Below are 16,492 nucleotides of genomic sequence, written 5' to 3' on the forward strand. Positions count from 1 at the left end.
TGAAACATTCTTGTTGCATCTTTACTGACCAGAAAGATTGCAGTGGGAACAGTGCTCTAGCTGTTGTCTACTTGACCTGGAAAAGGAGTTCGTGGGAAGAGGGCCGTTGTTTCAGTGGGCAGTAACCCCTGCCCTACATTACAAATACAATGCTGAAAGGCAGGCTGAATTCAGCTACCCATGGCAAGGGACAAATCTCAAACCACAGCAGAGTTGTGATCAATGGGAGTGTTCAGTCTGGGACAGTACTGCAGCCCAGGGTACTTGCAGACTCAACTTACTTTGTCTGTTGTTTCACAGTAGTTAGCAATGCATAAAAATTAAAACAGTTAGTCTGATGCTGTCTGGAAAGATTTTTCCAGAAGAACTGGCAGAGAAGGATAAAATAAGTAAACAGAAAATGAAAAGCATCATTTGGCTTTGCTCTTCGAGTTAGAGTGAGGGAGGAAGGAATTTTTGGGGAAAAAAAAAAATAAAACTCTCCCTGTATTCATGTAGTGTTAAATGGGTTTGATGTATTCCCTGTTTTTATAAATGACTATAAATGCAGTGTTACTGATTCCTACTATTATAGTTGCTGTTTGATATTTCAGTTGAACTTTCACTAACCACCAATACACAACTGTTTTGTGGTTTAAAGAGCTTAACATTCTTTAAAAAGTAACTGCCTCTCTTTAGATGGGAAATAGTCCAGTGTTTGTCTTCTGTTACAGGAGTGGAGGAGTACTAGTAGGTGACCTCACACCGTTTTGGTGCTAGCCACTTGATAATTTTCCACAGAAACAGTTTTCAGATTAGCTAGACTAATATCTAATATTAATGCTTTGTGTATATTGCTTGACGCAGCAGGTATGTTAGGTGGTAAGTTAGATTTAATAACAGTAATAACAAAATAGAAGTGAAGTAAAATACCAAAATATTCACCTTAAAAGCCCCACTCCTGTGTGTTTTTGAAGTTTCAGGCTTTTATAGTTTCTCTCATCTGGTGCTTTTCAGTTTATCTTGCAGTCTGTGCTCTTCTGTAATTATGAAGTAATTGTACGGGTTCTTTTTTTTTTGTTTGCTGTTTTATTCCTTTCCATGTCTATAATGAGCTTAACTTAGCATGGATTTAGCATGGAGCTAGCATAGCGTCTTTCAAAAATCTTAAACTCGGATAAGTATAAGTAAGAATGAGGTTTGCTCTGTAGCATTTCTCCAATAAAAATAGTTTTGTCTTTGTGGTTTTGCTTCTGTCCTTACGCAGGAGCAGGACAAAGAGGATAGTAGTTTTACAGGGAAGGATCTGGAGCTCTGTGGACAGAAGATAAGTCAGTAATTTACCGTTGCAAAACCCGTCAGTTATCACCACAGAATGCGTAAGGACAAGTATAGTTTATAAAGCACAGGAGATAATCCTGATGCTTGGAGTCAACATCTGCAAGGCCTCAGTAGTGCCCCAATTTAGGATTCTGAATTTGAGGAAAAATGTGGAGGAGCTTCAAGGTGAACCAGAGGAAATTAAAGAAAATAATCAGAGGCCTAGAAAATTGGTCTTGGTCAAGGATTTCAAAAAGTTGGGTTAATGTTCTGCAATAAAGGAGGAAAGACTTCAAGGGTGATGACTGAGTCTAAAAATGTAAAACACTGCGGTAACGGACTCTTCTCAAAAGCTGTGGAAGAAGAAGAGCAGTGGTTGTTTGCTGTGGGCTGGACATAAGGAAAACATTTTGATGGTAATTGCAGATGGTTAAACATTGGAATCGCGGATGGAGCTGTGGGATCTTTAGGAACAGATGAAAGAAATGTCTGTCCTGAGTGACAGAGGCTTAGTTGAGTCTGTCCTGAGGTACAGGAGTAGTATGATGGCCTTAGGGACACTTTATATCAAAGTTGTAAATTAGGATCCAGACTGTATTATTGAGCGTAGATGGTATCAAGTTATACCTCTGGATTAGCTAAAACCTTTGGTTCTAAAGGCCTGTAATTTGCTACTTAGATCCTTTAGAAGGCCTTTTATGCAGACAGCATTTTTACTCATGGTATATTAACAATTTGGGGGTTGTTTCTCATCTGTTCTCAGTGAAATACTTTTAATGGCTATTCTGAATACTTACATTGTTGTCATGCGTACTGCAGGTAGGCAGTTGCTGTAGGAAGACTGTAGTGATTTTGAAACATTACCAGCCTGATGGATTAATTGCTGTTCCTTCTCTTTACTTGTAAAGAAAATAAAAATCCAGTCAAGAAATGGATGCGCTTTTTTTATTATAACTTTTTTGTTTTTAATTATACCTATAATTAAAATGTTTCTCTCATTCTACTTAGTAAATAGAAATATTTGTTCTGTTTGAAAATGTATTAAAAACAAAGCCAATGTGGCAGTGCGCACTTCCTTCATCAGCACAAGGTGAAACACACAGATGCAGTCAGTGCTTTTCTCTCATACCTAAAAATGTGTATGTTTCTTTCTAATGTTTCAGATGCACAGAATATCTGATATAGGATAAATTTCTAGATTTTGTGCTACATTTTCCACTGATTTTTTTTTTAAACACATAACACTAATTGGTAGATTTCAAATATTGAAAGCAATGAAATTTCTTTGTGTGTTTTTGTTTTGTTTTGCTTTGCTTTTAACCAGAAGTGTGTTGCTTAGTATTTTGCTAGTGAGAGCTGTAGCTTGGGGTCTACTATGGAAGCAGCAATTAGTCTTTTCACAAAGTAGCTGGAAAACTTGAAGTATTAATATTTATGACAAAATTCCTAATACCATATGTAGTTTGATAGATGGGGAAGGGAAGATCGCAGAGTCATTTGTGTTGGAAAAGACCCGTGGGGTCAAGTACACAGCCATAATACCACTACCAAGTCCACCACTAAACCATGTCCCTAAAGATGTTTGTCTTGGATTTAAGATGTTTGTCTCTGGGTTGTTTGCTGCTGGTTTAAAAGACAGTATTACATGCTGAATGAGTTCTACACAGTTAATTGAGACCATATGAAATTGATAGCAAGTGACAGTGTTTATTATCAAATTGCTAAAAATATTTCCTGTCCTTTGTGTCCCTGAGATAAGAGATGATATTCTGATGCATGTCTTTTCACAGGATCTGTTGTTCAGTGTATGCGCTCTCAATATCATCTCCACCATTGTCTGTGCTTTGGCAACAGCGATGTGTTGCATGCAGATGGTTTCTTCTGATCTTCTGCAAATGGTGAGTATGTTTCAGTGACAACACAGGATGTTGTCCAACATAACATATTTTCCTAATTTATGTATGCTCATTTGTACCTACTCCTTGCTTGTAAACTTAGGCCTATTCGTGTGTCTTTGTGTAGTGTTAGAACGTGTGTACATGGGTGTGTGTTTTATCTGTCTACATCTGTATAAATACAGCATACAGATGTATGCAACATGAATAGCTGCTGCATTAGAGGTGTTTACATATTATTTTAGAGAGTTATATTCAGGATTTTGCAATTGGGAGTAAATTAACTTTGTTACCAGGGTTATAAACAAGGTTCAGTTTATATGTGCACAGTCCATTTTCTGTCATTGCGTGTATATTATCTTCAGTTTGCACACTATCCAGAGCAGTTACTTAGCTTTGAGATACTACTTTTCTAGTATGAGAACTATGTAGTGTGAGAACTACAAGTTCAAAAGTGGAGCTTTTCACAGCACTGTGCCAATGATAATATTTTCCATAAGGAAAACATGTTTGGCTCCAGAGCAGCACTTGTGTTTAACTTAGTTAAAATATATCCTCAGTCTGTGACATGAAGGAATTACTTCATGTGTTGTAATACAAGTCAGGCAAAATAAAATAATGTTACATAAATGCATCTTTTCTTGTAGCACTCTGCGTTCATATTGTGCACACTTGTAGCCACTTACAGATGTAGTGGATGTCAAACAGCATTGACAAAATTAATCATTTCAGCTCAGGACACATTGCACTTCAAATCTTAAGGGATTTTTATCCATTGTAGTTATTCTTTCTTTTCATGCACTCCCCAACCCCCATGATATTTGCTGCAGGACTTCCCTGAATAAAGATCTTGCTCACAAAATAACTTTGCAGTGATGACAGGGAGACAGACTGATCACCACACCTGCAAAGTTCTGTCTGTCTAATGTAACAAGGGTTGCAGTGATCCGGGAGTGTAATCGCGTGTTCAGAGAACCTTAACCTAGACTTTATTTTGTGTTAAGAAGAAGAAGGATGTACAGATGACAATGAACAAAGAATGATACTAAAGTACATCAGACAGGCATGCACAAGATGTAGTAACCTCAACAGGAATACATTAAAACCACACATTTTTTCTCTGCACCACTTCTTTCTTCACTTCTTCCATAGAAGTGTTTCTTTACGATGTGCCCATGCTACCAGTAAATCAATTTCTTTTTACTTCCCATGCTTTGTGCTTCTGGCTTTCTGTCCTCTTGCTTCTTTCTGTTCCCCCAGCCTTTCAGCTCTCTTGATAAAATTTTTCTTTCCTCTCCATAGAAGAAGGGAAATACATATTTCTTTATGCTCAGCCCCAGCCTCTTGTTTATCTTTAAGTTTTTCCCTTTCTTTTTTTCAAGTTGTTGAGTCGGATTCCAACCAGGCCTAAATGAGCGTAACTTCCCTGGGGCTACACTGACTTAGACCAACTGATCTTTGACCTGAAGATTTCTTTTTTCTACCGTTATTTTCAGTCTGTTGTCCCATAATGTTTAGTTCCCTTTTGCTACACCCAGAAATCTGATTTTCTTCCTTTTTTCTTGCTTGTGAATCCTCGATGCATATTTTTTCTTTTACTTTCCACCAGGGTATCCATCTTCTCTTAGCTGGGTTCTGTCCCGCTGGAAGTTTAAGACTGCAGCACTGAGATACCATCCCTTTCAGAAGACATGGTTTTGTTTCTTATATTCTTTCTTTTACTCTATTCTTACTGTATTCAAGAGCTTCATTAGCTCTCTTTTAGGAAGAGGAGCTATAAAAATACAATTTCTACCCAACAACAGCATTATTAAGTATGGAAAATCCTTCTCAGACATCATTAGGTTACACAGCCTTTAAACTTTCTGTCATTAGGTTGTCACTCTCTGTGGCTCATGTGCTGTGTTAGTGTTCATCTCAGAAATTAACCAGTTAGAATGGTGAATTTCTGCAAGTTACTCAATCCTGAAATAATGTCTAGTTTTTCTCTGGTACAAGGCTATTCTGTGTGCTTCAGGTATTTTATTTCCTAGCAACATTCAGCTGGTATGTAATACAGTTTCACAAAAATCTGCAGCAGTGTTTCATGAGTATCTGCCTTCTTGTATAACTTTTGCGTGCAATGAGTATCTGATTCACACACACACAAAAAAAAAAAACAACTGGCAGTATTTTATTGGAAAATGCTACCTTTTGACGTGCTGATCAATTAGTAAAAATGTCCTGAAAGCTATAAACAAAAGCTATCCAATAGTACACACAGGTTAAATTTTCCAGTGAAGGGTTTTGTTTGAAATAATTCCGTGGAACAAATACTTGCTTTGAAGTGTCAAGGGAAAAAATACTAGTTCTTGTGTGAACCAAGCATTTGCTTCCTTGGGCCCAGGTTTGAAATATACCAGGTTTTGAATGATCAGCCCTAGAGGCTGTACCTAGAGGTGTTAGACTCACAGGAATTAAGCAGCATGAGCAGAAAATAATCGTTAACAATCCTTAAAAGGACTGCTTCATTTCAGTCTTTTTTTTTCCCCTGAACTTTCTCAACCACGTGAACTACCACATATATCCTAACCTGCTTTAATTACTTTGAAGATAAAGTTTAAGCCTCAAGTGAGGGATCAAAGAAATAGAGAGAATGAATATAGAAAGTCAAATGCCTTGGCAAAAATAATTATACCCTATGATACATTATAACCTTTAATAACTGTACTTGATTCGTTTTCTATAAGCTGTCAGTATTGCCCATCTTTTTCTTTGTATTTGTTCTAATACAAAGATATCTGCCATTTTTGGTCGATGTTCTTTTAAATGTTATTAAACTCATGCTTACATTGACCTAATATATGCAATAATTCATAGATTTATGCCAATCCTACTCTTCTTCTACCCAGAAACTATCACTAACAGAAAAAAGCGCTTCAGTACATGTTTTATAATGGCACCAATAATATTTAAGCTTTATAGGTCCTTAATTTAACAAGTAAGAACACTTCCTTTCTAAACTCCATTTTCTTAACGCACAGTTTTTGTTACCTGTTCTCATTTTGAGCAGCATTCAAGAAGTTTAGGGTGTAAATTATCCTTTTGTTAAAATAGATATGCAGGCATTGACTGAAGTAAGATTCAGTGGGACCTGGATTATTTGCTGCTGGTACTGTATTGATGATTATTTAGTGCTTTGTTGACTCAGTTTTCAAAGTTGTCTGTCTTCCGGAGTAGAAAAAGGGAACTGACCTCTGCCAAATTATCATAAAATTTAAGAGATACTTCTGTTTTTTGAATATAATTTGTTTCTGTGCCTGATGACTTTTTTTTTAAGACACATTTTGTAAGAAATCTATTATTACGTTTTTTTTTGTTTCAGTGGAGAAAAGCTATATAGTATTTCAATTAAGTGATAGTTTTGCTTAATATCATAATAACCATGCAAGGCACTGGATATATAGCCTGCTACAACTCAGCTATTTCTTTTATATGACTTTATTTTCTTTAATGTAACAAAATCTAAAATCTAACCATAGCATATTTTATTGGTTATTTGCCAATTTTAACACTAGATTTACTACTTTACATATGAAGTAGAAGGAACACATTAGAAAAATGTAACTGCTCCCATTTTCAAGAGATGTGAAGAACCGTGCAAATTCACGTGGTACGACTCTTGCTTACCTAAATCAATATGTTTTATCTGAAACCTAACCTGAGGACCTAGTCTAAGAATCAGATAAGAACAGGATTTGCAGTCATGTATATGAGTAGGTGTCCTAAACAGAAGTTGAATCTCTGATCCAGTTGATCCAAGGACAGATGGATATAAGTGTGCTTTTCTGTTTTTATCCTCTGTTCACTGTGGTGTGTAACTTCTGTTGCTGTGTCTGAATTTCATAAAAGTTCTCTTTCATCTGATTTGCTCATGATCCGCATGTATTACTAATTGTCACCACAGTAAATGAGAAAGCATTCTACTTGGCCATCCTGAAAAGTGAGCACTGGGGCTCAAGCAGCCAGCATCCATTTCGGTTCTTGTAGGACATGTCCGAGAAGCGTACTGCCATTAAAATGTGTGAGCCAGTTTGGGAGGTGGCAAACAGAATGCCAGCAGAAATGTATCTAAATGCTGGCAGTGTTTAACAGGCAGAGGTACGTGTATTCACCTCTTACATGGGAGACCTCAAGTATATCTCTGAAATTTGATGTGTTGCCACTTGGAAATTATTCATGGACACGTGAATAAAGACTCACTAAAAAGTCCATCTGCTGAGTGAATACTAAATACCAAAATGCCTGTGAATGACACTGAGCAGACTGTGGAACTTTTAGTTTAATTACAAGACTGAAGATGACAGCACTTTTGGATATCAGCAGTGTGATTCCAGATTCTTTGGATACTGGTATAAATGAGACTGTTGTTTAGGGCTTGAATCTCTTCATTATCTTCTGATTCTGTTATTGTCACACTCCATACTAATACATCGGTGGTGTTTGAAGTTTCGGAACCCCCACAGCTCCCCCTCAGGCTCTTCATGTCAATATAACTTGGCAGGTGTTCTTTGTTCAGAACACTCAACTGCTGGTCTCTTATCGCTTCATAATATATCAGTTATGATTTCTTAAAAATAAGTGACATTGTATAACTAATAAGGGAATGATAATGCCAGGAAGAGGAATTATAGAGCAGGCAGCTTTAGTGAAAGTCTCTTTTTGCAGGTCTGGTAATAGTATGTTTTCTCAATCATGTGTCTCCTGGAAGTATTGCAAACTACTTTTACTGCTTTACATTTTAGTTTCCTTTAGTTTTTACTTATGAATTCAAAAAAGTAGAAATGTTGAAAGTGTTGTCAGAAACCAAGCTGAAATTTGCTGTGCATCAGAAACCAAAATAAATCTCTAAGTACTTACTAGTCACCAGTAATAAAAAGAAATATAACAACTTCTTTCAGCAACTGCTTCTCTTTGTTAGTGAGTTCTATAGAATTTGTTTTCATGAATAAAATTTTGCTGAATTTTTCACAAGTAGCATTTCATGTGAGTTTGAGAAAGGGAACGATGTCTTTCATTTGAAGTGTTGAAATCTAAATTCTGGTGGTAAGATCTTATCCTGTAAGCAGCAAGATCTTACCCTGGAAGAAAAAAAAAAAGATGAAAAGAGAAAAGGATAAGAAAATAAGTTTACTTGGTCTTGTTTGTTTGGCTTTTGTTTGTTCTTATTTTAATACATGCAATTCAGTTTCTGGAATATTTCAGGTGTAGCATACATGTATAGCACAGGACTAGGTGAACCATTGTGGGTTTGAGCTTTTATTACAGGACACAAAATCTTAATTTCCTAGGTTGTTCCTTCTTTGAGTTAACTAATTCAAGAAGTACTAATTCAAAATTTTCACCCCACTTTACCCTTTCTCACAGGTGCAAATTTCATTTGTTATGTGTTTTGCTACTTGGGACAGTTTAAGACTGCACTCTATTTCAGGGCTTCCCAGAGCTGTTCTTTCTGCATACACACTCCTCCAGCAGATAATGTGAATCACATCAAATTATGTCAGTGTTCTGAAATGTGAAAAAACATTCCTTAATAACCAAGCTGTCACTTCCAGGATATTTCATTTGTTGCTTTAAGGCAGTTTCAGTTTGTGTCTTGTCAGATGAATGGCAACTGCAAAAATTCACAGTACTCTCTCCAGAAGGAGAAATTGCTTCAGCTAGGTAAAGAAATACAAAAAATTGTGCCCAGTGTGACCAAGTTAAAGCCCGAGGTACACCTACTCCATTCTTTCTTCCACTCCAAAAATGTTTATTCATTACTTATCCTATAAGTACAGGTAGTGATAGCATTCAGTGTGTTCTGATGTTGTCACCACCACCACTAACTGTTCATCATGCTATATGATATCTAAAACAATCTGTTATTTTTTAAAGGAAACAAGGTAATGACAGCTCATGCTGTGCTACAGCACATGCAAGCTCAAGCTGTAACTTACTGTTTCCATCAGTCATAATGATAATTCAGTGTGTCATTAATAACTTAAGCTGTATGCAATACTGAAATGAATACAGAAGAATAATTTATAAATCATTTGCATTCTGTTCAATGTAATTTCTGCAGTGCAGTCACACTACATGGGCAGTCAACCTGTACTTAGTGATCAGAGAAAAAGCTCCCACCAATTTGGATGTAAGACACTGCTTTGCTTTTCTTAGAGAGGTCTGTACCTCTCTACATATCTATATTGCTATATATCACTATATGGAAAGAGAATAAGGTTAGATAGTAACTCAGGATGTTGAAAAACTTCTAAAAGAAGGACTTATAAACAAAACTTTCATGTAATTTCAGGATATTAAGAGTAAAATATAAGTAATTAGACAAGTCAAGCGATAAATGTTCTGAGGGGAGATGAAACAGCAGTAAAGCTAATGTCAAACAGCTCTTTTTCATTTCTTAGATTTTTTATTTTATTCTGATTCTGTACATCCTCTCACACTTGTTTATTTTTTCTATTTTTCTTTGGTGTTGATCAATATGTATATACTTGTAGCATGGTATACATCTAGCAAGTATATTCAATATGTATGGTGTATATCAATATGTACTAGCATTGCTAACATTACACCGAGCTCTCAAGTTGCTGCCCTTTCTTTTTCTTTTCAAGGATGTTTAAAGCTTTTTCTCTTCTAAGCATTAGCTCTTTAATTCATTGGATTTGTTGCAATTTATACTCTATTATAATGCTTTGCTACTTAAAACCTTCTTGTGCAACAGAAGGTAGTTCCATTCATACTGGTTAGATTGTAAATCTATCATGAGTATCAATTGAATTTATTTCTGAAATAAAACAATGAATTTTCTTGGCTGGGTTTTGAATGTGTGACAACTGAAAGAACAATAGGATAGATAAATTATCTCAACTCTAAATATTCTTTTTCTGTACTTGTTTGTAATTGAAATAATCTTTTCCAGTTTAATGTGAGGGTTGTAGCAATGTGTCAGCTTTAAATTTACATTACTCTTTTTAGGGGTTTTGGTTTTTAGAAAAATACATTACTAGCTTCTGGTGTGAGTTACTATTTCTTAAATAAAATTTCATTCGGTCATTAGTTTTTCCGGTAGTTATACCTATGTTAGTGATAGCAGAAGTTTTTCATCTAAGAAACTGGAATTTAATAAGGAATGGGGATACAAAGTGGTCTACTGAGATTCTTCGTATTTAAGCAGGATAGATCATCTCTATTGCTGTATTCTATTCATTGAAAAAGTAAAATTTTTGTTGGCTCAAATTTCTATTATAGCATAAGAAAATCAGTGTAGCAAGTATATTCAAACTATATAGATTTCAGAATATGTGCAGACAACTTGTGTGTGTTAGCACTGTGGAGTAGCATTGGCCTTTATGTGAAGCTCAAAGCTTTCTGACATCTGTCTTCTGAAGGAAACTAATCAGTTGGAATTCTTCAATTGTGTTTGCTCTCTATGGTGAATCTTTTTGCATTGATAGCTAAAAATGAGACAATCTCTGTCTATTTTGAAATACTTTTGTTCCAAGACAGGAGAGAGACCACCTAGAATCCAGATTCAGTGGTAGCTATGGTGATATCAAAGCCAGAATTCTGCTGTTTATGCTGCACTTGTCCTGCTGATTATTTGAAACTGCACAATGCTGTTGGCAAAGCTAGCACAGTATCTGACATGTTGAACTAACACATGTATTGTTTTGTAAATGAGAGGTTTTTTTAATAAGCCTATCTTTAGTTCCATCACACAGGACATTTGGACACTTAACTGTTTCTTCTGGTCCCCTATTCATAGCTGGTAGGCAGAGCAATTACTAAAAACCATGTGTAGTTTGCGCTGTAGTTTAGGAACATTTATTAAGTATGGTGGCAGATATTCACTGTAAATCACTACCATTTCCTTTCACATAAATTTCACATAAATTTCCTTTTTAAAATAAAATCTCTTATAAATGAGGAAGAAAACAATGTGCAAGAAAAAAAATAGAAGTCCAAACATTTTTCCTGGTTTATATCTCAAATAAATTAATCTCAGAACAATTCAGAACATTTTAAATATATATGTTGCTATATGTATACATATATATAAAAGTTACTCTAAATAATAATTCTATTGTATTGTTGTGGGTTTTTTTAGTTAATATTTCTATTATATCACTCAATACCTCAAGTAAAGCAGCTCAGTATGAGAACAAGATCTTGCTAGCATTGTCTAACCTTTTATCTTGGTGTATCATGCTGAAAAAGTAATATTAATTTTAAAAAAACTTCTAGCAGAAACTTCAATTTAATTGAGAGTTGATCTTAAATTACTAAATACTTATTACTTTAATTATATCAAAACCTAAAGTTCTTTTTTTGTTTTGTTTTCCCCACAAACCTCACTTAGCAGTGTTGTGAAGCCCATTGGATGGTGCTTTTAGAAATATCATGCACTGCAGATAACATATGTTCATGGAAACATCCTGAGTGTAAATACAGTGAGATAACTATTCCCCTTGCTCCCACCAAAAATAAAGAAAAAACACACTGGGAACCTTAGGAAAACTTACAACAGTCTTAGAAAATGTACCGTTCCCTATTCCAGATTCTATGGGTAGAATAAGAATATGCAATATTTAAGAATATTTAAAATAGAGAGTCAGTACTTCAGGAAAGCTGTATTGCCACAGACCAGGCTCTGTGGGGCTCCAGAGCTAATGGCTTGTGGTGGTTATAGAAACAGCAACTGGAAACAATGGAGTAGAACATTTTGAATGTGTTTTCCTTTTCCTTACCTTCTATTGCAATTTCCCTTTGAGCTCAGGGACAGACTGTAAGTCTGTCTTGATCCTTCTGTTCTTGCAGATGTCTACCTTTCTCTCCAGGAAACACTGACTCCACAGTTTTAAAAAAGGAGAAAAGCAACCTATCCAGGAGGAGGACAACAGTTAATTGAAGACAAGTATTCTTACAAAGAGCTTTTGTTATAGATAACATGCCAATATTTAATTATATGCTTTTTTTTTTTTTTATCCTATCCCCAGGAATTGGCAAGTTTTTAGAAATGTCAGAGAGAGACTGAAATGAGGATAATGAGTACTGGAGTCTCCAAAGGAATATTTCCAAGTTACACTGTAAATGTATTAAATGTGATATGGAAGGCAGAGTTAATTACATGCAGGTATGGGAAGTAGTCTCGATAAGAAGGATGCCCTACAGCCCTAGTGGCATGCTCATGTGTGGCAGTTACTGTTTTAGAGATGTCATGGTTGCTGAGCAGTAAATTGCTGTTGTTAGCATGGAGTCAGCAGTGCTGATCAGCTGCAGAGGACACAGAATAGAGGATGTCTTTGTTTTGGTTTGGTGGGGATGAACCATACCTGAAATACAGATGAGGAGTTGTTAGTGTTACAGGTCTGGGGTAGAAGGACTTACCACGTTGTATTACATCAGGTAACTCCTTCTTTAGAGAATTAAATTTACAGTTCTGTCTGCTGCTTTGTCAGTTCAGTAATGATAGTTCTGTTGGCTTTTACCTGAATATACTCAAAATATTCTAAATGTAGATAGTAAATGACAACCATTCTGGTCACTTCAGTGGCCATCTTATAGAACTATGAGTGGAGAGATGGAAATTTGGTCTGATGATGAAAAAAGAGAGTGCATTTAATAGACTTATTTCTTACCTAGCTAGTGGTGTTTGTTTCACCTCAAAGAACTAAAAACTGTGAAGAATAATCTTTCCATGAAGCACTGCCTTCTTCACTTGGAAATGACAGCATATGTCTTGCTGCAGGCTATCAGCTTGCTGGAAGGTGACTGACATTCAGTCCCATGTCACTGGCTGTGGGGAGTTCTCCTTACCATGGCATATGTACCCCTGAACATAAATGAATTTTCAAAAAACTTTTACTTCTGGTCTGCTGGAAGTGATGAGTTCCTAACGTTTGTGTTTCTGATTATTTTCTTGATAACAACTTGCTACTAGTGCCAGAGCTAACTTCTGTGTTGCATTCAGGTTCTGAAATGGGTACAAAAATGCAGCATTGTACAATTTCTGGGTTTACGCTGCCACAGCAGGATAGCATGTTTTTGTCTTCCCTCATAACTGCAAACCAAGTAACAAATGAAGTTGTCCTCAGTATGAAATGAGGGCTGTTGGAATGAGAGAGCCTTCTCTATCAAAGTTAGGCATGTCCAATTCAACATACACGTTTCTACATGCAGTGTGTGGACTGTGCTGCTTTCTATGTCTAATACGTATCAGACGTATTGCATACACAAAAGCAAGGCCATCTTTAGTCCAAGGATGGGAAAAAACCTGCATGTATGTAATATTTTGACTGCCAAACTTCAAACATAACATGAACTATTTCCTAAAAGAACAGCATGAATTCTAGATCTGTGTTTCACTGTCTGTTGGATTTCTGAAAGTTCCCAGCAGCTGCAGGTGGTCAAGAGAAATGGCCGAGCATTTGGGATTTCCAGAGACAGGGTTACCAAGTTATGCCTAGTAAATGTATTCACAGTAGCTATTGATAACCGTAAAGTGATGCACAGTTTTTAACAGTGTTGACTATTTCCTGTATTTAACAGTGGTGCTGTTTGCCGTTTGTCCTTGTCTGTGACAATTTTCTATTCATTGCTTCTGCAGTCATCACTGGTTTAACCCCAAAAACCTGTCTAGGAGACACGCTGAGTTGTTTCTTAGTGTGAGCTATAGTTTTTTGAAATGACACTTGAATGTAGCTTGACCTTGTCTGTACTTGTGACCAAGCAGGTCATACCAATTTTTGGTTTCACAGTTCTTATTGCTATTCAATTGCCATCAACTATTTTGAGACTGCTTACTCACTAACAACTGCTTTGTAATACAAAGGAAAGTGTGTTTCCTTGCAAGTGTTTGTCAGTGTCCCTCCACCTAGTCCAGCTCTGTCTGCTGCTTGCGTTTTCTTGCTGTTCCTTTTTCTAGTTGTCTCCCTTGGAAACTTCGCTTTGCATCTTTGCTGGGTTCCTGCCAGCCTTCAACATTTGAGACTGTCTCTTCAAGATTTTTAAAATACATTTTATTGTGGGAAGAATAAACTTTTGCAGGCTGGTAGAAAAGAGGAGATAGGGAAGTATGGAGTAACGTATCATTTAATTCCTGCTTAATAGCTTTCCCGCTGTTTTCTCAAGGATGTCTGTTCTTTCTGATAATCCCTTATATTTGCAGTTGTTCTATTTTCTGCTAGTCTCCCTCTTACAGCCTCTTTCAATTTAATTTCTGTGCCTTCCATCAGGATGATATCACGCAGGTAAACTGTCATTTATAAACACCCCTTTAAATATGTGTTTCTTTCATGTCCATTTTGCTACTCATTTTCAGCATCGGTCACACAGTTCATTGCCATGACTTGTATTCACAGTGAAGCTTCTTGAAAGGGATGCAAATGATTCTGCTGTTAAGCTGAGCTGCATCTATACATTAGGTCTGTTCCTTCTTGAATCACAGCCTACTCTCTCCTGTGCAAAACCTTTCCCTTCTGTTGCTTACATCCCACAAAATATATGCTGATGCTTCATTCACTGTAGATTTGCTCTGTTAATTGCCTTGTTCTGAAAAGCGTTAAGACTGTTGCCCATTATATATGTCCGAATGAAACAAGCTCTGGGAAACCTGAGAACTGGAGAGGGCGAGCTACCTCTTCTCTGGTGGAGGAAACCAACTGCTGGGTTCTCTGGCAGTGTGTCTAAATAGCCTGGAGGAACGTAAAGTTGTAAAAGAGAAGTGCTCAGTGTCAAGGGCATAAAGATGACCCAAATCATCACCTCTTCTAGGGAAAAGAGAATTGTCCAGAGTCTGTTGGAATCAACTAGGGTACAAAATGTGAGCTGAGTGCACAGATATGCTTCCATTATGATATTTTTTTTCTACAGATTAAGTCTGGTTTAATTTCTGGAAGAGACTTTTTTTTTTTTTTTTTTTTTTACCACTGGCACTAGATTGATATTTCATCTTTACCTTTAGTTGCTTTCTGTTTTTCTAAAAGATTCTGCAATGTGTTTGGGAAGATAATGGACTGATGATCGTATGTATCTCTTCAGGCAAAGGCTTGCTGTTTAGCAGTTAACAGTAGTTAATGCAATGCAATCACAGAATCATCTAGGTTGGAAGAGACCTCCAAGATCACCTAGTCCAACCTCTGACCTAACACTAACAAGTCCTCCGCTAAACCATATCAATAAACTCTAAATCTCAATGTCTATAGGTGTTGTATTCTCTAAGAGAAACCTGTAGAAATGCCTCATTGTACTCAGGGTAACAGCATCAGACATTGTATGTAATGAGGATTAAACCTCTTATTCCTGTACCATTAGTAGACGTGAAAAAACGTCTGAAAGTCATTGGTTATAGGACATAAAATAAAGTACTCTGAAGTGAAGGTTCTTTATTTAATAATTGTGAAAATATCTCTAGAGATACAGCTAGTAAGCAACTACTGGTTCATTTCCCAAACAGCTGAAATCAGTCCTCCCTGGCCCTACATTGTGTTGCTTCAAAAGTGAAAGTTTAATACAACATATGTAGCGTATTGGGTAGAATTAAGATGTAACTCAACCTTCTAAATACCAAAGACCAACAACACTTGCTCAGTGATCTGAAGTCAGAATAACTGTGCCAAGGCACATTTTTCTGCAACAGTGAAAAATATAAAACTGACAAGGAAAATGAAAGCCAGTTACTTTCTATTTACTGGACCTCCCAAGTATAAATGTTTTCATGTTTTTAATTGCTTTTTCAGTCTTTATCATGTTTTTTAAAAATAGTAATGATATAACAAGACAATAGCACACACATCTCCCCTTATTCCAGTGTAAAAGAGAAACATACCTTCAGTAAATTTTCTTAGCTCACTTGTTTTAAATGGCAAGAGCTAAAGAGCAGCTTACCTAAATCCAAAAAAGTGGTGTGCCAGCAGAAGCTTGCTGAAGAAGGAAGAAATCAGTCCTTTTGGATTGTCTGTTGATTCCCTTTCTTTTGTGGGATCTATATAAAGCGAGGCCGAGGCATCTGGATTCCCTGTGAGCTGCAGAATGTCCGTATTTAACCCTGAAGCAGTTTAAGCCCTTGTTTAGAAGGCTTTTTACCTGACACCAAAAGTATCAGAATGGCTTCTTGATATCACTGCTGTGCTAGAAGTTGAATAGGTTCTTGACACAAATATTGGCAGTGCTTTGCAGAATTATTATTTTTTATTATTTATTGTGGTTATTTTCTTTTTGGTTGTGAGATGTTATGGAATAAATATCTATCTTACATTCAT

The 16,492-nt window shown here is 36.3% G+C and overlaps 1 protein-coding gene across 1 annotated transcript in view; it reads left to right on the forward strand.

Annotated features, from left to right (window-relative positions):
• Positions 1 to 16,492, forward strand: part of ENTREP2 (endosomal transmembrane epsin interactor 2) — a 129,955-nt gene that overhangs the window by 97,502 nt on the left and 15,961 nt on the right. Inside the window, exon 5 of the mRNA XM_082769542.1 lies at positions 3,090 to 3,197. Within this exon, the coding sequence (XP_082625668.1) occupies positions 3,090 to 3,197 (108 nt within the window). The remainder of the gene's footprint in view (positions 1 to 3,089; positions 3,198 to 16,492) is intronic.

This window comes from Aythya marila (assembly GCF_965140915.1).
Source record: "Aythya marila genome assembly, chromosome: 11".
NCBI classification, from domain to species: Eukaryota; Metazoa; Chordata; class Aves; order Anseriformes; family Anatidae; genus Aythya; species Aythya marila.